The sequence below is a fragment of the Pomacea canaliculata genome, linkage group LG5 (genome assembly GCF_003073045.1).
Source record: "Pomacea canaliculata isolate SZHN2017 linkage group LG5, ASM307304v1, whole genome shotgun sequence".
Classification (NCBI taxonomy): domain Eukaryota; kingdom Metazoa; phylum Mollusca; class Gastropoda; order Architaenioglossa; family Ampullariidae; genus Pomacea; species Pomacea canaliculata.
The window spans coordinates 24,359,369-24,380,505 of NC_037594.1; the positions used below are offsets into that span (position 1 = coordinate 24,359,369).

A 21,137-nucleotide genomic window follows, 5' to 3' on the forward strand; every position below is an offset into this window, starting at 1 on the left:
TTATTTAGCAATAACAACGGAAAAGATAAAGAACATTAATATACAGTGATACCTCGGTTGTCGAACATAATTCGTTCCGGGAGGACGGTCGAGAACCAAATTGTTCGAGAACCGAAGCAATGAAACCCAAGGAAATCTGGATTAATTTCGTTCCAAGCCCAGAAAATGCCTATTTACTGGCCTATTTGTATATAATATGTAGAAAAACATGTCTCAACAAGTAAGAAATAATAGTTTATAAAACTAAAACAAAAAAATGTAGTACAGTATTGTGTTCATTTACTGTACCTTACCAAAACTTTATGGCAGGAGGGAATAGTGGAGGGAGGTCTGATGACGGCTGTCTTCGGCTCAACTCAGTGAATTTATTTTCTCGTTGTCGAATACCGATTTTCTTTCCTATCTGCACACTACACGTTCGTTAATACATACTTTCTACACTGAACTAGATGGAAGCACGCTCCGTGTTTACAAACGCCGCCATTTGTCAGACTTTCGAGTTACCTCCCGTTGACCATCCGTGACCTCTGTGACCCGCGTGTAACTCATATCCCTAAATACTAAATACACGTCCATGGTTTCAACTAACCTGTGGCGGCAGTCATAAAAAACAAGGTTTCTTCAACACACTTCTCGCTCTACCTTCCACAGTTAAGTGCTTTAGTATCTTAATCTGTGTGTAGTTCGCGACTTTTCGTCTAAAGTCGAGTAAAAGTGTAAAATTGTAAATTGATTCCATCAAGTTTTCACGCTTTCATATCTTGGTCACTTAAAATTAATTGCACCAGCCTTTTGCACAGCTGTCACAAATGATGAAGTAAATTAAAAATTGTAAAGATAGTTAATACTTTCGCCGCATAGTAAATAGTGTGAAAGGTGGGTGAAACGCGTATCATTTTTTTTATCGCACGGCGGGCTTTGAGAAAATTGTGCCAGTTGGTGTTTTTAAGGTTTGCACGCTTGCGCAAGGTTTAGTTATTTAGTTGGTAAAGCGAACTTTTGAAAAAAAAAATGTTTGTAAGATTTCATTTAAAGTAGAAAATCCATGCTGACACTACAGACTGCTTTGTAGAGATGATGGAAATGGTACTGGTGGTGGTGTTTGATGGGAGAAACAAATAATTATAATGATAATGATCGAAATCGTTATGTCTGAACCACTGCATGAATGCTTGCAAAACATATTATTTATGGCACTGTTAATTAATTACCCGAGAGGCTGAATGTTTTACAGCAGAAATTCATTCTGTGGTTTCTATGCAAACAATTAAATGTTATAATGTTAAGTATGCAGCCCTAATTACCCCCAAAAATTCATAAGAATAAAGTTCACACTGATCTGTTACTCTTTAATTTATTTGACTAAACACTGGGCAAGCAAATATATATCACAAGATTGCAGCTAACCTAATTAACCTTTAGAAGATATGGCACCGTGCATTAAGTTAGTGCAGATTTTATCTCATAACTGAAAAAAAGTTAAGAATACTAAAACTAAATTTCATTAAAGAAAGGACACCATACAGATTCAAAAGTTAACACACGCTGTATGTCTTTTAAAACAGAGATAAAATAACTACAGAAGCTATGTATAAACAATTTAAAAGATTATAATTATGGAATAAAAACTTAACTACTTGAAACAGAAAGCAGCATAATTAAGATTGTTTTCTTAATATTTAACATCAGACCAAATAAAGATAAAAATATAACAAGAACGGGAAATATAGTTAATCAGCTGAAAATGCAAACATGCAAGTGAATGCATGCCAGCAGCACTATGAAGTTATAGGATGGAGACTTATATATGCTGCTACTTTGCTGAATGCCTGTTCGCCGAATTCTGCTAGCGTCTAAATTTTCAATAGCTGTCTCATTTTAGTACATCTAACACTATATATGCTCTCTTTTACGTTGAATGAATATTTCGTGCAATTAGTGTGAATACATTATGACCAGAGTATGCATGCACACTGTAACAGCCTGGAAGCCTTGAGGAACAAGAAGGTCGAATGTTCTTGTGGAAGTCTTCTCTGTTGAAGTACTTATTCATGCTTCATGGCCTGACGAACGAGCAAGTTTCTTTTGAAAGAACGGACTACTGGCCATTTGATGATGTAGTTCATGGCACTCACAGCCTTGATTTTGGGGTCAGCAAACTGTCAAGAAAGCCGTACACTTCTTCTGTGTACTCCTCTGGATGGAACTGAAAATGAGCAACGTGAGGAGATTGTTCCCATTTCTTGACGCGTACGAAGAACCCTTTCCTGAACCAGTCTGCTACCACCGCGTCCACCTTCGGCGCTGGAACCACGGCATCCGTGGAAGAATAAAGGATTAGGGTGGGGTAGCCTCCATCGTTCTTTTCTGCCGCTCGCGCGCCTTGAAGGTAGTGGATTCCGACTGAACTCGGAAAGGACCGGATATAGGCTGCTAGAATTATGCGCAACACGGCTCGGAAGATGGGTCGGGACGTGACGCTGTTGGGCATGCCCACCAATATGGCCTCCATGGGCGTGGGACTGTCCATGATAACGCCCAGGATGCGGCGGTGGACTTCGGCGAACTTGATTTGAACAGCCACCATCGTGCCGTCTTGGGCCCGCTCCTTCTCCTGGCCGGAGGTGCAGCTTTCTGAGAATTCGCTCTTAAGATGGCCGGCAGAGTTGCTTTTAGAATCGTCGTCTGTCGAGCTTCTCGTGTTTGTTGTTGCCGGGGGAGCTCCCGCGTCATCCCCGCGATCGCCTTGCTGTGGTCCGTAATCGGGGTATTTCAAAGCTTGACGCAGGTCATCGGCAAGTTTATCGCCGTGCGCCTTAGTGAGGATAGCGATGTCGGAGTTCATCTCCAGCAGCATTTGTCCCCAGACGAAGGCCCCGATAGAAAAGCCGTGGATGATGAGTGGTCTTTTAGCTAGCGGTCCATTTTCATCCTGAAACACACAGCGCATTGGTTATCATTTGGAAGTTTCTCTTTCGGCGTTATTTTGTGCTTGTCTTCTTCCGTCACCACTCCCCCTATGCCGGGCGCCTGTCATCTATGTCATGTGGGTGTTGAGGGGATGTGTCTGTAGCTATGTTTCTAATTCTTTCTTCCCCATCATGCCCAGGACCAAGATGGCTCATTGCGAACCAGTTGTTACACTTTAATAAAAAAATATCTTCGTAATTCCAACGACATCAAAATCTTTGAACATTGTATCTATTGATGAATTTGAGAAAAATTAACTTACATCAGACAGAAAGGAGAGGCTTAGTAATAAGTTAGAAATAACGGTAGGGGATTTCAGACGGAAAAGAGGAAACTTGCGAAAAAGGATCTATCATCCAGGACAACAAAATAGGAGAAAAGAAAGTCTGAACGAATTCTGTATTTGTAGTCTATTGGGAGACTACGAAGGCCATTTGAAAAAAAAAATCTATCCTCGATTACAGTGCCTGAATTTACAGCACACAACACGTTCTTTTCATTCTCACATACGAACTCACCTGCAACAGCGACAGAAGTTCTTTGACGATTCTTTTCGTCCTTATCGGTCTGATTATCTGGCTAGGAGTCACTTGTACGACGAGCACGTCAAGGCCCTTCCTCAGATACAATTCACTGTATTTGGACACGTGGTTTTGCTTGGCTCGAAGCCATGGAATGATTATTACTAGAGGGCGCTGATCACAACCCCTTTCATCCTGACATTTCCCCGCTGCAGATTGCAAAATAAAACGGCCGAGTGAACGCCTCGTGAGTCCAGGAAATTCTTTATTTTTGGGGGTTTTAGAGTAGTTTTGTAAACTGGATTCCTGCAACATCAACAGCAATAATATTCATAATAGAGCGCATTCATATACCCCCTTTTCTTAGCTTCAGTCGGTCTCTAAGCGCTTTGCAAACATACACGTGCACAATTAAAGTACATGCCTTCAAGAACGCGCTTACACACAACACAGACACGGATACGCACATCACTTGACATATAGATGCATAAAAAGGCATCTCATTATTACACATTATTGCTAAACTATGAAGCATGTACACTTTTAACTTTTTGAATACACAGAACAATCTGTCTTTATCTTTTAGATAGAAGAGCTCATCATTTACACCTCCCACAGTCTCTCTCTAACTCTCTTCCTTCTCTGGTGGTTTTTTTTTTTTTCCTAACAAGTGCTCTGATATTCCTCTAACTGCTTCTTTGAATACCATGAACATTATGAAACTTCTTGTCATCTCGTTTCCTTTCGTGGCTGCTTTTATATCTCTTAGGCGTTGTTTACTGGATGCTTATACATCGGGTCCTCATCCTTTAATTGTTATCGTCCCAATCATCATTCAACATCATACAACAGCCTACATTTAATGAAGCAATCAAAAATGCATGGTGTCTTGGATTGAGGCCCGCATTACAGGGATACACAGTGGATATCCCCCTGTGGGATCCCGCGGTAAACTTGCCTAGCGAGCATTGTAAGAATAGGGTCTTTGCCATCCAGCCAGGCATGTCGGAGAGGCGACTAAGGTGGACTCCTACTCTAGAGGTAAAGTAGGTTGTGGTAGGGCTAACGACCCCACCATGTAAAAAAAGCCTGTTACTGAAACTAACACCAGAGAATTCGTCACGGATGGCAAAGGTAATAAAGCACAGTGGATATCAAATGCTTCTTTTCGTCAACACAATGTGTCTGGTACACGTGAGAGCAAAATGCTATGTATGGCAAGAGTGGTGACCTTTTAAAAAGATTTCCTTGCATAATGAGCAGCTGGGATCGCTGCATGTTTGCAGTTACTATTTCTCTGGGAGGAACGTTAAGTCCACCCATATTAGCATGTAGCATAGAGCACGTTTCTCCACAACGACAAACCCTTTGTGTCAGTTGAAAAAATGTTTCAGATACTTTAAAAATCAACCCACAAACGTCCAGCCAAACAACCAAGCCAGCAGCCATTCAGTAACTAAATCAGCCACTCCGTCTACATCTCGCTTATTACTGCTCACTTTGCTCATCTCTTCTTGAAAGTCCTTGACAGCAGGTTCTCGCCAATTCGTGACATCCGACAGATGCCTCCTGTTCTGGCTTTCTGCTGGAGCGACCCTGTTTCTGCGAAAGCAAGAAAAACACATGGTGACCCGCATTTTCGACATGGCCGTGGTGTACAAGATGCCGGCAGCGAAGGCAAATGGCCGTCCTCTGCACAGGACATACAAATGCCAGGTGCTCAGCATTTGTGGGTCTGATCCAAGCGACTGCAGGGCGAGCAGGTTACAATAACATGCCTGGCTTTCATCAGCAAACCGCTATTTTTTTTCTGATGAGGTCGACAAGACTGTGTCCCGATCAGTAGGTGTCTCTGTGGTTGTGTTGACAGCTCGAATGTGGGTCTGCCACCTTCGTTGTGACAAGACCGCCCAGCTTTAAACCTGTGAATGAAACTAGTGTTTTAAGGTTTTAAGTCCCACTCTATTCTCCGTGAGATTTATGGCATGCCGAACACAAAGAAGCTGGAAACGTTTCAGAGGAATCTAAAAAAGATGATGAACAAAGATGGAAATAAAGTGAACTGGAGACGTTTCTGTCTACATCCAATAAGTTTTATTTTTCTGATGGACTTATGCCAAAGATTACAAGTCAGAAGACGGTGCGGTTTTTTTTTTTTATGGACACGCACGCACGTACCCACCCACACACACGTTGGGAAATCTTTTATTGGATGTAGAGATGATTAATGCCTCCAGAAATCTATAAAGTTTCACAAACAATTCCAGAACTTATCATCTATAACTTGCTTCGACTGCAGGGTGTGCGGGCACACTTTTCAGTAAGCAATTGTAAGTATTTTGATGTCTAATGTTGACCCTTCTCAAATTAAAAATTCAACATGCTGGTCAACAAGCAACTCGAGGACTTTAAATTACTTTCATGGAAATGGTACGATTTATTGCACGGTATATAGTATTACAATCCTTCAAACATGAAAATTATTACTTACTTTTTGGAACCCCTCCTTCTTGTATTGTAACGATAACTAGATCCTGTGTCATGACAAATTATCAGTGTATGATTTCACTATCTGCATGGTTACATCCTTTCAATGACATCACAAATTTAAACTCAAGTCAAAACCCTTTCTAAAAGAGCAGCAAATGCAAAACACCGGTTTATACAAACTATTAGACGTTTGTTCTGTAAGTCCCCGGGTAATTCAAAGCTTTAAAATGCCATGTTTGACTTGTGATCAGGGTCTTTTCAACAATCGTTGATTTACAACACTGTGCAGAAGATGATGGTAGTAACATTTGTAAAAGATTAAAACAAAGTATTTAAAAATAGCTCTTACTGTGATGGAGGCTGTGCACACGATAATCATGACCTGTAACGTGTAGAATAATATAAACAAATAAACATGTAAGTTACATGTTTTCAACAGAATAATTTAGTTTAATGGTCTGTTTGGTGAGTGCAAAAGCGAGTAATTTTGACAAACTTAAAAAATAAACGAACATGCACTTGCTCAAACAGTCATGGCAAACAATGAAAATATTACAACTAAAATTCAAATTAATAAATGTAAAGGTCTTAATTATTCAACAAATATTCTATGCAGGGAACAAAGCAAAAAAAAAAAACAAAGACCCGTCTTACATCTGCGATGCTTGATAATGTACACTATGTCTTCTTATCACCACAACTGCAGTGAAGAAGACTGCTCTTTCATAATCAGTGGCCGTTCCAGATTGGATTTTTTTCACCTTGATTCTCTCTTAACATTCTTCTTCGAGCTCCATCGCTACATTAAGCCTTTAGGAGTCTAACGTTTGCTTTCCTTTTCCGAGATTTTTTTTTTTTTTTAACCCTCTTGTGTGGTGAAATCGAGGGAGAAGATTCAGCCTCCACTCTATTAAAAGTTTATTTACCCAACATAACAATAAAAAAAAATCCGTTTAATTTTTCTTCCAGTTATTTATTTATTTAGATGAATCAGTCCTATTTTCTTCCAATGCCGTTGACATTAATTTCCGTTTTGTGCTGTAGCCTAGTCCCACCCTGAAGTCTTTTCGACGTCACTTATCGCTATGACATCGTGATTCAGGACTTTAGATCTAATTTGGCTGATCTCGTTTTAAGGATGACGTAAAACTTGCATGACGTTGTAGGGCAGATCTAATCTGCCTCGCGTGGCATCAGCAATGACGTCAGATTATGACATCTGAGTCGCTGCGATCGAAATCCAGAACATGCGAAAGTTATAATTATAACTGTAACGCAGCTGATAGGTGCGACTTACCTTCATCCGTCCCTTCATCCATTGTCATCTCTGCTCGAAGTGAAAATATGAATCTTGGTCACGGATAATATGTAATAAACACGAGGCACTATACGCAAAGATGTACGAAAATGTACAAGTTCTTATGAAGAAAATACTTATATGCCAATATTTTCAGGGCCTGTGTTAATTAAGTTTCATAGAGCTACAAATACTAAATATCATTATTAATATTTTACATGAATTAAGTTGTTCTGTTTGCCAATGGCAACAAGTGAATATTATTTTAAAATCTGTTGTCATTGTCTGAGATAAACTCCCTTTTGCTAACTAAAATTGCCATTTTGCGAGCTCTAATTACTGATGCTGGAAAAAGGCGCTGTATAAATGTGCTGATTATCATTATTATTAAATATGAAAAATCTGTGCACGTCCATACTTTTTTTTTAATTACCGCTCAAAAATAGAACATCAACGAGACTTTTGATATCAGCAATATATAATTACCGTAAGTGTATGGCTTTGTTGCACTATTAACCAAACTTTTGCCTATTTAGAATACAAAAGTATTTGCTTTGTGTTGCCGGAGGGGTGTGTGAGCTGAAAGCACTGATGTTGATCTTGGCCTATTCATATACAATAACGATCAGGGTTTTTTTAAATAATAAGAATAATATTTAATCAATTATACACTTCTCAAGTAATTTAATGAATGGCGCGATTATTAATAACTAAATTTGCTTTTATGGGCATATCTTCGGCTATAGGATAAGTCTTTACTCGCGAGTTGAAACAAGTGCAGAACAGAGAAGAGTAAGAGGGAAATAAGTGAGCCAACAATGAGTTCAGTATCTTTTTTAATGCATTAATTCTTCTTCAAAGTGTATATTGAACAAATCTTGACTCTCAATGGATTGAAACTTTTGTCTGAACGGCCTAAAGCATGAACTAGAGCCGCTTATAATTGCCACTTGTCTTGCTCTGTCCATAATACCTGCCCGCGGAAGCGAAAAAAAAAAAAAACTTCCACCGAAAGATTTGATACTTGCACAGTTAATTGCATTCTACCACGCAGCAGTATAAACCACCTTTTGTGCGTTTCTTTATTGTTGTTCCTCTTGCAGACTTGGCTGACAATGACATAGCCATTGAAGTCATTCGATCGTTAATCCACGGTAGGCTATTTAACCGCAATGAGTGTTGTCGCAAGTAGCCTCGTTCTAGTAGCTGACTGAAAAAAAAGAAAAGAAGAAAATCGTCTGCAAGCAGTCCAGGGATATTATAAGTTCGTGCTTTCTCACACTCATCCACCCAGCTTACCCAAACCCACAATATTTAAATAATGCAATCTCGTAGTGTTTAATACGGCTACGAGTCACTGGTTGTATATTTTCTGTATGACCATGAGAACATGCACTCGCGCACACGAAATCAAACTAGCTGCCATCGCTTTATAACTACGACTACAAATGTAAAACATCTGCAGGGCTAATTGTCGATTTAGTTCTCGGTCGAGTTCCCACCCTTCAAAAACCGTTGAGATTCATATTTTTATCTTGACTACAGCGTCTAAAAAAAGGCCGTCATTTGTAAACAAAACGTCCTTAAAAAAAAAAAAATAAGGAACTCGCTCTCCCTTGTCATCATGGCAGCGTTTGCCCTTTGGTCAAAGGTCATCAACAGCGATCCCATAAAGCACTGCAACTTCCTTGGAGACATTCAACATGGCGGGATGTTGACATCCTATCCAGCTTGGCTTAGCATGTGAAGACCAATTTTTACAAGATTCTGTGTATTCAGAAGTATAACGAGGAAACATACAGTCTGCTAAAACAAGTACAACCATTTTATTTCACAATGGCAGTTGCTACAGCTTCGCGAACAGATCCGCTGGGTCATACAACCCTGGCAGGCACGCAAAGAACGACCGACACAGGTCCCACCAAAATACCTATCGTTGCACATATAATCACTGATGATGATCTTGAGATACTGCAGGTGAGAGCTATTTAAATTAAGTGTATGCACGGAGAAAACTGTGAATCTATTATTCTCAGAACACTTTGTTTATGTACTTCATTTCTGGACGGTGAGAGAACCAAAGTATTAATGTGTGTGTACATGTACCATTTATTTAATATGTGATTGATGACTAGTTTAAGACTGCTTGATGATCACTACATTACTTTTTGCTCGAGACTTTCCAAGAGATTTTTTTTCATTCACTTTTGTAACAATATTATACTTTCACAGGGCAGCAAGCTTCAACCGCTCAATTTAAAAAGAGTTATCAAGCTTCTCACAGATCCACACTCTGTAAGTATTTTATTTTATAATAAGTTAAAAGCTACATGTACTGTAAATACTATCAATCAGTTAAATTAACGCTAACTAGTTTTTTTGTATAGTATACCAGATTAAAGCCATGTCTAGAAGTTATCATGTACCACTTTACAAAATAAAATCAAGTACAACTGTTTTTCTAATGCACTAATTAAAATAAAATTTACATTTTTGTGGAATAAAAGATATTTCTATAGACATTTATTTGCAGATGATGCTATATGATAGACATGTGAATGCACTACAGAGAATTTGCCGTCACTACCAGAAAGGAATTGTATCCTTTACAGTTTAAAATTTCATTTCACCTACATCTCTTAACGATATAACTTAACTGGTAGGTTAATATAATACAGGTTAAAAAGAGTCCTATAATCCTTTGAATGTTGGGATGTGAAGTATTATGAAGTTGCACCTAGAGCTAGCTTTGTGCCTCTTTCCATCCCCAACCCTTAGAGGAGTTAGAAAGCATTTCAACAGATGGGAGTAGTACACAATAAGATTGGGTATTGAGCTGACTAGGACACTGAACACTGCCACTCTAATGACACCACTATGCTTCACAAACAATACAATACATAATATAATACAGTATAACACAACTTTATCCCAAAAGGAGCTCTTCATCTCATGCAGCAGTAAGCTAATTACATCTGCACAGACCAAAACCAGCTAGACAATGCATGTGTATGCATGCACCCAAGATGAGTGAATGTGTGTGCGTATGTGTCCTAGAGTAAGTGAGAGAAAGAAGAAACAAGGGTAAAGTGGTTGAACATTTGCATGCTTCAGCTCGTATTGCAGGTAACTTATAGTTATTGAGTTGTTTATTGCAAAATGAGCATGGCTGACTTATGGATTAAAATATAGATTTAAAATATCATTGTTATCATACTTTACAACACTTTTAATTAAAAAAGTTAAATTTAAATGCAAACGAATTCTTTATTGTTGACTTAACTTTGTCTCAGCCAATGAAGGAACTCGTACAGGTGTTTAAAATACTTAATGTGTGTGCTGATCGGATGGACAGCCAGATACTTTATGAGCAGCCAGTAGTGGATATCCTTAAGCTCTGTGCTTTGCCCTATCTGAAGGAAAAGTCCTCTGATGAGCTGACGTATGAACAAATTGTCATTGAGTCAGTTTCACAGCTTGGTGAGTATCTGTAATAGCAAAATGAAACATTGAATACAAAAACTTAAAAATAGTTTGTAATTTTCAGGTGTTTGGCATTTTTTCATTTGAGAAGATCTCTCTTTTGTGTGTTGTTGAACTTGTCATGCTTGATAACTTTGGATATTTTTCCAAATCTTAGGCTACCTAATGAGAATTCCAAGTGACATCATTCGCAAACAGATCTGTAGAACACTCCAGGCTTTCTACAATGAATCTAGCATTGTGCAAGATGTACAAGTAAGATTTTAGGGCTTATATCAGTCATGTTTTCCAAGATAACTTACAGCAATTTATAGTAATTGTATGTTTGATGTAGTAATGATCAGTAGTATGATTTGGTTTTTTTTTAACATGAACTAAAAACAACATATTCTTCTGTGCTCTCCCTGCTTCAATTCAAAGGGAATTCTAAAATTCTAAAACCCAGTAACTGTACAGACTAACTGATAGCAGACAAATTTAACAAAAAATTGCCTCACAATTTGTAAAAAGGTAGTCATTCTTAAAAACATATTCAAGTTGTGTAGAAACAGACACTCAGATATTCTTTGATTCCAGAGCACAAGCCTTCCAGTTTATCATACAACAGAAGAATGGTTGAAATGAGTGACATATCAGAGACACTCGTGAAGGTGAGGCATAAAAGAAAGCTTTTTTTTAAACCTGCAACATGAAGGTATTTTCAGAGAGTTTAACTCAGTGTTGTATAAAGTTTATGTAAGTAAAGATAAATAAAGCAACAGTTGTACATAACAGGCATGAGCCAATACACAAGAAAATTATATTCTTTTTTATGTGACAGCCGTTACTTTTTTAACATGCGTTGTATTCCTTTTGCTCCTCTAGTCACTGGCACTGCTAGAAAACAACCTGGACATTAAGCTCCAAGTACTGAGTGTCCTGCAAGACTTATCAAGAAACTCAGGTTTTCTCCAAGCACTTTTTAAAAATGTTTTATTATGCATACTTCCTGAGAGCACTCTTTCCCAGGAACACATTTGAGTACTCTAAAAACACAATATCAGTGTTTGAGAGCACAAGTTTGCTTGACAGAGTAGAGCAGAATCCCTTTCAGAAAATTAAATTAATATTCCACATCATATGACATAAATATTATACAGCAAAAATTATTTATGATGTAATTATTGTGGCACAAATTATTACACAACACAAATCATTGCATGACATAATTCTTATGAAACTTAAATTATTGTGTGACACAAATTATTATAAATTGCTATTTACCCTTTGTCTTTTGAACCAACCTTTACAGGAAGAATTGTGAACAGATGCTAAGAGCAGAAGCAGCTAAGAGGTTATGCTTACGGTTGATGGACCCAGATCCTAGTGGTCAGCTGTTATTTCGGTCTATTGACATTATTTGGAACTTGCTGGAGTATGGTGACAAACATATTGTAGCATCTCAACTTAACAATATCACATGTATCAGGTAAACTTGTTTAAAAAATTTAATAATAGCATCATAAAAAGGAATAATCCTTCTGTAAATTAATAGGCATCCTTAAGAAAGTTTAAAGTGAAAAGGGAAGCCTTGAAGAACAAAAATAAAATTTTCTGATCCAATATATTCTGATGTTCTTACCATACCAAAGTATTTATAGGTCTAATAATAGTAAACCTTAATTATTACCAAACCATTACTTAAAAAAATGGCTCCTCACTAAACTATAATGACATCTTATGCATGGATTAATGTGGTTAAGTATTTTAAGATGACAGATGTATCTTGCCACATAAATATGTTTGCTGGAAAAAAAATTGACATCGTGTACTTTTGTTTTTATTTTTCAGTCAGCTTCGAGATGCATTCATTTTTCAGATGACACAGGGCTACAGTCACTATGACAGACAATTGCGTAATGACCTGTTGGTCATTTCTTCACTTGTTGCTGAAAGCTGCCCTGATGCCCCATTTGTGGAGACTGGCTTTTGTAAAGCAGCTTACTCTTTTTGCTACTTTTCAGGAGGGTATGTTGATTGGAGTCTTATCTAGGAACACACATAACAAGGTAATCAAGACCATTCCATGCAGGCTATGAAATGTCTTTGGCACAGCTTAAAAATTGAGCATGCACTTATACAAATATGACAATAGTTTTGACTTGCAGTATGGTCTCACGTTTTTTTTTTCTTTCCTTCTAATCTGTTTAGTGGGGAATTATTTGAAACATGTTGTGTTTCTGCAGTAAAGAGTCACAACCCACTTGTGAAGCAGCTTAAAGCTACAAACAAACCATGAAGATTTTGAACTGAGGAAGCTTCTTATGAATGTCCTTGTCCTGCTGAGTAGAGATCCGAACTGTCATAGCTGTGAGTTAGTTTAAATTTATCACTTTCCTCTTTTGGCTTTACCACTTATCTGTCACCATTCAAAGAGTTTTTGTTTTCAAACAAAATGTATATTTTCTTATTGAGATGTGTCTCAATATGAAATTCTCAACAAAACTCAAAAACATGCATTGACCCTCCTAGTTCAGGAAATTTCATATTGAAAATATCCATGAATGACTATGACATGTGATGTATACCAATGTATTAATTGCTGCTGGCTCTATGGTCTGGTGATTCATTTGCTTGACTGTAAAGCAGAAGTTTGCTAACTGAGGTCTGCTCAGCCTGTGGCTGGAATACTATCCCGTCTAACCCAACAGAAGTGGATACCTGTTATATACAGGGAAAATAGAGGTGACAGAAGAAGTTTGATCTCTGTCACCTATATGCATTGCCCTAGACATGTTGAACACTGCACCTACAGCTGCTATGCTGCAGATCTTTATATATTTAGCATGATGAGGAATGTTAGTAGAGCAGGAGAAAGAGAAAGGAGAAATTAGTTGTTAGAAAAAGGAAGACATAACTGAAAGTCATTGCTCATATTTTCTGGTGACAGAAATCTGACTCTGCAATGTTTGCATGCTTTTCAGATCAGAAATTTCAGCTCACTAGTGGAGCAGTCTAAGAAACAGTATACTTTTGTGTCTGCTTAGAATTTATGTTTTCATTTTCTCCAGATTCTCTCAGAAGGTCACCTTTTGTTGGCACTGTTCTCTTTTGTGCGGGCCAACGAGAAGCAGAGTAGACCACGTGAATGGTCTGTGGCGCAGTTTGAAGAGATGCAGCTGCATGCCATGTCAGTCCTGTCTTCTCTGTGTCCCCTCATGCTGGAAGACTACATGACATGCCAGGGTAGCACTCGCCTTCTTTTGCTGCTCGAGTGGTGTGTCGGACCTGGTAAATAAGTAAATAAAGTTGCGTGTGTGTGTGTGTGTGCGAGTGCATGCATGCATGTACATGTGAGGGAGAGAGAAAGCATATGTGTGTGTGTGTCAGAAATTACAAATCTTTGTTTATGAGGGTAACAGAATAAACAAAGGTTATGCTTTTTTTTACAATGAGAGAGAAAGCATGTGTGTGTGTGTGCACAATTGCAAGCATAAACAAGTGCATGTATTTGTATGTACATGCTAATTCATGTCCATCATTTCAGATTCTCTGGTAGCAATTTTTGACAGATTTTGTAGCAAGTAATTTTGTTCTTAGTACTAAATCATTTGTCAGAATTTTTTTACATCTTTGACTGTACACAAATGTTCTCATAGCATGACATGATTTCGGAGAAAAAGTGTAACCATTTAGTGAATGTTTGTTACAGACACATTTGGTGGACACGGCAACAGTTTTCATGGTACATCAGGCCGAGGTAATAAGAAGGCACAAATGAGGCATTGCTTGCGGTTGATGCGCAGTGTGGTATCCACAGAAGATGAGGTCATTCTGCAGGATTTGTCTGACCAAGGAGCAATCAACCAGCTTCTTGGTTAGTTTTCCCTCTTTCATTTTCTGTTACCTTCTTTTTTATGGCTTTTCTTTTTGTCATGTCTCACTGGCCTCCTTATGTGTGTCTTGGGTCTGTGATTGCTGAATGAGTGTTGTTTTACACAGTCTGTGACACAAATTTATCTTGAGATCAAATGTAGTCCAACTGTATCTGCAGGTGTCCTCAGCACAGCTTTCACAAAGAGTGCAGACCAGTATGATGCTGTGGAGATAGAGAATGCAATCTGATATCCTCTTCATTTTGTCATGTCTCTGTGACAGAGATATGCACAAGAAGGTAATGAACACCTTCTTAAAATGTAAAATATTTATAAAGGATTAGACGAAGGCATCATCACTATCAGTAACCAAGATGCACTATCACAGCTATATGTACATAAAGTGCTTTGCAAAAAGAGTCAAAGTAGTTAAAAATAAATATGTATATGCACATTCTGTCACTTCAAAAGAAAGATTTAATGTTTTACTGAAAGCTTTGATGGATTTTGGTTGATTTATGAATGTGTACTTGTGAGCATTATTTTATCAAAAGCTTTGGTTTTTACCAGGAACTATTTGGCACTCTTGGTGTGGATACATTGGTGCGCCATCTAAAGACAGATGTCAAATTGTTGAACTCTGGGCTTGGCCACCATAAGCTTCTCCTGGCTGCCATTGACTGTGTCTGGTAATTAGCTGACATAGAAGTATTTTAAGAATGAAACTAAATCTGATAAGATTGTATTATCAAATATCTAGATACCAATGCAAGACAGTGATACACTTGATCACATACATTTTTTAAAAAAAATACTGAAAAAGTTGTGCCACTTAGCAAAAAATATATTTTTCCATACTGCTTGTGGCTGTAAATAACAAGATGGCTCTGATACAGGTGCTCCGTAGTGGGCTGCTACATAACAGAAGACTATCTTCTAGAAAAAGAAGGCGTGTATCTCTTGATTGATTTACTAGAGGTGAGAATTTCAGTAAATGGTTGCTTATTATTTGACTTAGTGTTAAACTAAATACTTAACTTTATGAATATCTCACACTTGCACCCTCTTCTGTCCTCCCCTTTGCCATCTTCTTAAAGTACAAGCAAATGAGCATAAGAAGTAGACATTGTTCTTTTATGGCTGGTTTTAAATATGTATTGAAACATTTAAATTAAAAATTACTAAAAGTAATATGACCGTTATTTCACATACTAACTTAAAGACTTGATTTGTGGAATCACTTTTGCTCTAGCAGATGTCTCCAAAGAACATGCACAATCTGATCGTTGGCTGTTTGCTGGATCTTTGCGAGAATCCGAAGACTGTCAACCATGTTCTCACATGGCGTGGCCAGAATGGTTCCACAGCCGCTCATCTCTTTTGTGAAATGTGGCGCAATGAGGAGGCAGAGATTGGTGCCAGTCGGGATGAAAATGGAGCAATAACTGGTAGGGTGGAAGGGATGTGTGCAGTGTACATCTGTGATGTTAAAGAGTGTAGCACACTTAGCAGGTCTGTGCTGCATCGCCCAAAGCCAATGTTTTTTCACCAAACTTGTACATGTTTTTGTTTTTAACTTACCCTAGCAACTTCCAAAACATGCTGCAATCATTTTTTTTTTTGTCCAACGGTAAGACTAATTTAATTGTGCACATGTTTTCTAATATGATATTTTTGCTTTCCTTGTCTTGATATGTTTAAGAAACCCATGCTAGAGATATTCTCCTCTCATAGACACTCTCTGGATTTGTGTTCTGCTAATAAATCAAACAGCGAAGGGATACAACCGAGAACATCTTCATTTAACATTTGCAACTTTTTAATCGATAGATGTTACAAAGCCTCTGATGGGCCAGCTTCAAGAAGAAAGAGGCACGGTGTCCTTGCCATCTCAGTTTCCCAGCCAGGCTATTGTGGATGTGTCTGAAAATATGCGTGCAAAAATCTATTCCTTTTTCTGCAAGATTGGCTTCACAGATCTGCCTGGTCTGACAGTGGATGATCATGTGACCCTTACCATTATTGAAAAGTATCTGGACTTTAAGATTGGAGAGGTCTGGACAGAGATCATGAAGGAACTTGAGGTAAAAGTTTGCAAATTCAGTAGGAATTGAATGTCTATAAAATATTCAAGTGGTGAATGGTGTTTAATTGACAGCATCGTGAGCCCAAACAAGTCCAGGTACAGATAAGCAACTGCATAACAAGAGTATCAGAAAAAAGAGGTTTATTTCTCTAGATGTCACATGACAGGATGAATGTCTACTTCAAACTGACTTTGGCAATGTCTATATAATACATTAAAGGGAACCTGTTAAAACAAAGTGCAACAGACATTTTCACCCTGATTCACTTTAATAATTATTTGTAAAAAAAACAATTGTTGGTATGTTTATGAGTTTAGCAGAATAGGGACACACATCTTACACTGTTGAAAATTGTTAATGACTTCAGTATGTCCTAAACAACGATGAAAGTCAATGCGTGCAGTAAAAAAATAGGAACAAGTTTATGACCAGAAGGATGTGGTTAAGATTAAATATCAAAATACATAAATTAGCAAACGCTGTCAGATCTTATCTACAATGCTTATTCTTTAAACTGTGTACTTTGTAAATGCTTTGTGATCATCACTTTAAGATGGAGAATGTAAGGCCAGTGACACCAGATGCAGAAGCTATGGAGGCTATCTCTCGAGCAATTGAAGAGAGAGCACAGATTGTTGCAGCCACACAAGCAGAACTACTGGAAGCTCAGAGAAACCAGGACATTTTGGATGAGCAAGAGTTTTATGCTGAGGTTACAGCTTTTGAAAAATTTTCCCTTTTACCTGTGACAGAGAGTGTGACAGTAGTTTTGAAATAAATATTTTTGATGTGTCTGTCAAAAATGCAAATTTTTACTAAGTTATATATTCATGTATATATATATATCAGAAGTAGCCAGAATGAGAGATAATGGTGTTTGAGTTTAAAATGTTTCAGCCTAAGGAGCTTTCTGATGTATGACAATTTAGTACAACAGTATAACTATGATTAGTATAGTCATTTTATTTCTTATGTCTGTGAAAAGATTTCGGAATATTTTTACCTGACACGTGCATTCATCATGTGAAATGTGCAAATAATCTGAAGTCTATTAACGTATATGTGAGATTAAAAAAAACATACACATAAGTTTCAAAAAAATCCATAGAAGGTTACTTGAAATTTGTAGTCCACTTTGTGTAGTCTTTTTTAATTTAAATTTTCTTAGATCCGGGAGAATCATCGTCAAGCAGAGAAGAGAGAGAGTGATTTTGCAGCCTTCACACTGCGTGTATCTAGCATTTCACACTTGAAGGTAAGGCACTTTTTTACAGAAGCATGCACAACGTGAATATACTGTATGTCTCACTGAATCTTTACATTTAACAATTCCTTACATAATGACAGTGATAATAATTGATGCTTGTAAACATTTTATACCAGTAGAGCTTGTCAGTAATCATAAGCCATATAAATATCAAAATCACTAATTCATTCAAAACAATGAACAATAATTACAGGCCAGTTACTCATCCACTTCTTGTGATGCATCATAGTCCTAAGAAATTTCTGATGTAAATAAGATATCTCCAGTCCAAGGAATTATGATGCAAAATCTGTTCGTTCTATGTTGTGTGTGTCTGTATTTCCAGAACACAAAAGACAACAGAGAGTAATATAAAATGTTTCCTTTCCCATCATGCTTGTATGTTTAAGCATGTGAATTCATACCGCAAATTTTTCTTAGCAGCTTAAATGAGATTGCTTAACTGTGTTTTTCCTTAGGCTGCCAAAAAACGTCAGGAGTTGTCCATTGATGCCTCTCGTATACAGCCCAAGTACAGAGATATGTAAGTCCTAGGTTAAAGCTGTTATGGTGCCTGCATCTCCCTGTGCATATAACATGTAGATAATAATTGTGTAAAGTTCATGTTGCCAGTTTATTATTATGCTTACTGATTTATCTAGGGTTTTCACAGAAAATTTTAAGTGTCTAAATGTGTAGACATGTAGAAATTTATAAAAAGAGGTTTCTTTAAACACTTTATCATGAACTTCTCAGTTATTAATGGTTTTAATACCATTTTAAAGAGCATTTTTAAAACATTTTAAAACATCAGCCATTAATGGGAAGTAATTCCTAATTGAACATTTCCTAAAGGTTCCAATAGTTTCTTCCCATATGTATTCAAGTAGCGATGCTTTGTATGGTGCTACCATACAGTTTTGTGCATTAACAGCACCTGTGAAACAAAAGATGATGCATATAAAAATCAGAGCTCCCTTTGAGAGTATTTTCTTCTACAAACTTAATGTACAATATATAACATTTTATTTGTTTCTTTTGTAGAGACCATTTCCATGACACTACACTGCACACACTGAGAACTACTGTAAGTACATCTGTTGAATATACTTAGATGTGGTTTTATGGTGTCTAGTCATAACTCAAAGATGAACCTTCAAAAGATAAATGAGGATGGGCATATAGTCAATGCAAGCTCTGGGCTGGAACCTACAGGGGAGGCGCAGGGTTGGGAGACCCAGACAGACATGGAAGAGATCTGTCCAGAGTGAGTCGAAGGCAGCTGCATGACATGGTCCCACCTGGAAAGGGATGCTCAAAACCGGGTCCAATGGTGGGGTGTAGTTGGGGCCCTATGCTCCACTGGGGGCGATTAGGAATAAGAAGATATAGTCAATAATTATGTATTTTATGCTGTGCTTTTCAGTTGTTTGTTGAATGTGGAAAACTACAATATTAACTATTCAAAGTGGCTGCTTACGTTTCTTTATGATTTATACCTTTAATGACATTCTCACGACACAATTCTTTTATTTCTGGAAAGAGTGTACTTTATTACTATTTAACAGCAAGTGAATTGTTTTTTTGGTTTGTATAAGATAAATGTATTTCATTTTGCCCTTTCTCATTTGGTCTTGAAAGCCACCATTCCTAACAACAGTGCACAATGACAAAATTTGATGATGACGATGTGTGCATATGTATCATGTCCAGGTGTTTAGTGGCAAACATGTTAAGGTGGAAACCCCACCCAGGGTGACTGAAGGGGAACGTCCTGAACTAGCTCCCTATGACCCTGGTGAGCTGCCGCCTTTGAACAGACAATTTGTCAAGCACCTGACCATCTGAGGACTGGTACAAGGTTTGTGCAGATTACTTTGTCAATCTCTTTCCACATTATAGGTGCTTCATTAAATATGCAGAAAACAAAACTTAGATACATAAAATTTGAATGTTTTCATCTCCAGTGATGCATGTTTTGCACCATAAAAAGCCTTTTAGTTAGTAATATTTTCAGCACAAACATAGTGCACAGCTCTTGGAACCACATGCTAGGAGATGCTCTTTAAATGATAAGAGAATGCTATCACACAGAGTTGCTCTTGTTTACTTATAAACTGTTGACTAGGAGACAATCAGGTAGTGAATCTAGAAATTTTGTTTACACAGGACTTGTTGCACCCTGTTTAGAAATGATCCTCAGCATTTTATGTCCTGCGGTCTAAATGTCAAAAAATCATTGTGCCATGTGAGTTTTACTAGCATCCATCTGCTGTTTGCTTCAGTCTTATGTATTATTCAAATCTGCTGTAAACTAAACAATGAACATGTATTAAAAGACACACAAATTTAAGTAGTTCTGCTTAAAAAATTCACAATGTTATCACTTAAAATTCTTACCAGCTTTGAAGATTTTATCAAAACTCTTCCAATTTTTTTTTGGTTTTGTTTTCAGGTCGAATGTAAAGGATAGCTGTGATAGTAACAATCATAGATTTATTTATGTTGGCTTTATTTACAAGACTTGGATCTGATTTCTTATGCATATTAAAAGTATAATGCGATTTAAAACAGATGAAAAATAATCGTGTGTGAGGAAGAAGGTTCAAAGAAAGTGTGTGGCCATGCTATTTGTGGTCTGGATCTTCAAATAAAAAAGCACAAACAAAGCAAAATGACTCATTTATTCTATAAACATATTTTGAGAACAATATGTGTCTATTCAAACTGTGGATGCATCAGTTGGAGTCAACATGTTAAACATGTTGAAAACATCGAGAAACTTTTCTGTAAATGTTAGGCTGAACATTTTTTCTCCTCCAGTAATTCTGGTTTAAAATATTCTCCAAGCTATGTTTATGAAATACCGCTCTACTTAAAAAACTTGCTAGAACTTGTGAGACAGAAAATGTATGTGAGTGTTAATACGTTATATTCTGAAGACATAGCATCATGATATATACATTCTTAGGTTTGTCTTCACTGTTTATAATAATGTCAGGTGCCTATTATTTATGCAATATCAGGTGTTATTATTGTTGGTATATTACTTGACCAAGTTCAAATGATTCTGTCAGAATTTCTGGAGTACTTTATTTTTGTCGTTTTTAAGTTAGCTAGTGGGATGCTAGCCCACCACACAACTCTCTTCCTTTGTCACCCTGGCAACCAGGCAATGTGAATTTTTGC

The 21,137-nt window shown here is 37.4% G+C and overlaps 2 protein-coding genes across 5 annotated transcripts; one reads left to right on the top strand and one right to left on the bottom strand.

Annotated features, from left to right (window-relative positions):
- Nucleotides 1–1,335: 1,335 nt before the first annotated feature.
- LOC112564151 lies at nt 1,336–7,341 on the bottom strand. 4 transcript variants are annotated; one of them, XM_025238766.1, is made up of 6 exons: nt 6,967–7,341; nt 6,331–6,363; nt 5,983–6,025; nt 4,991–5,093; nt 3,489–3,797; nt 1,336–2,932 (listed from the first exon to the last, which is right to left on the bottom strand). In XM_025238766.1, the coding sequence occupies exons 1-6, from the start codon at nt 7,001–7,003 to the stop codon at nt 2,132–2,134; spliced, it is 1,326 nt and encodes a 441-aa protein (XP_025094551.1). In that variant the 5' UTR covers nt 7,004–7,341; the 3' UTR covers nt 1,336–2,131. The 4 variants fall into 4 exon arrangements, with proteins under 4 accessions (XP_025094551.1, XP_025094550.1, XP_025094552.1 ...); XM_025238765.1 differs by having other exon boundaries at nt 4,991–5,413; nt 6,636–7,079; XM_025238767.1 differs by having other exon boundaries at nt 6,636–7,072.
- A 967-nt stretch (nt 7,342–8,308) lies between these two features.
- LOC112564152 (cilia- and flagella-associated protein 69-like) lies at nt 8,309–20,623 on the top strand. The gene is given in 26 exon segments (XM_025238769.1): nt 8,309–9,255; nt 9,511–9,573; nt 9,812–9,877; nt 10,572–10,758; nt 10,919–11,016; nt 11,340–11,411; nt 11,626–11,705; nt 12,053–12,229; nt 12,592–12,727; nt 12,729–12,768; nt 12,987–13,015; nt 13,017–13,118; nt 13,812–14,031; nt 14,453–14,617; nt 14,795–14,853; nt 14,855–14,914; nt 15,186–15,304; nt 15,512–15,593; nt 15,871–16,063; nt 16,446–16,699; nt 17,256–17,414; nt 17,871–17,957; nt 18,428–18,492; nt 18,993–19,035; nt 19,662–19,809; nt 20,404–20,623. Coding segments are annotated over 25 exon segments (2,832 nt in total). The 5' UTR covers nt 8,309–9,114; the 3' UTR covers nt 19,797–19,809; nt 20,404–20,623.
- Nucleotides 20,624–21,137: the final 514 nt, after the last annotated feature.

Coding starts and splice junctions, on each gene's coding strand:
- LOC112564151 (XM_025238765.1), bottom strand. CDS start 5,218: ATGCTGAGCACCTGGCATTTGTATGTCCTGTGCAGAGGACGGCCATTT. Junction 3,798..4,990: donor TTCAAGAAGAGATGAGCAAA/GTGAGCAGTAAT, acceptor TTGATGTTGCAG/GAATCCAGTTTACAAAACTA. Junction 2,933..3,488: donor AACTTCTGTCGCTGTTGCAG/GTGAGTTCGTAT, acceptor TGTGTGTTTCAG/GATGAAAATGGACCGCTAGC.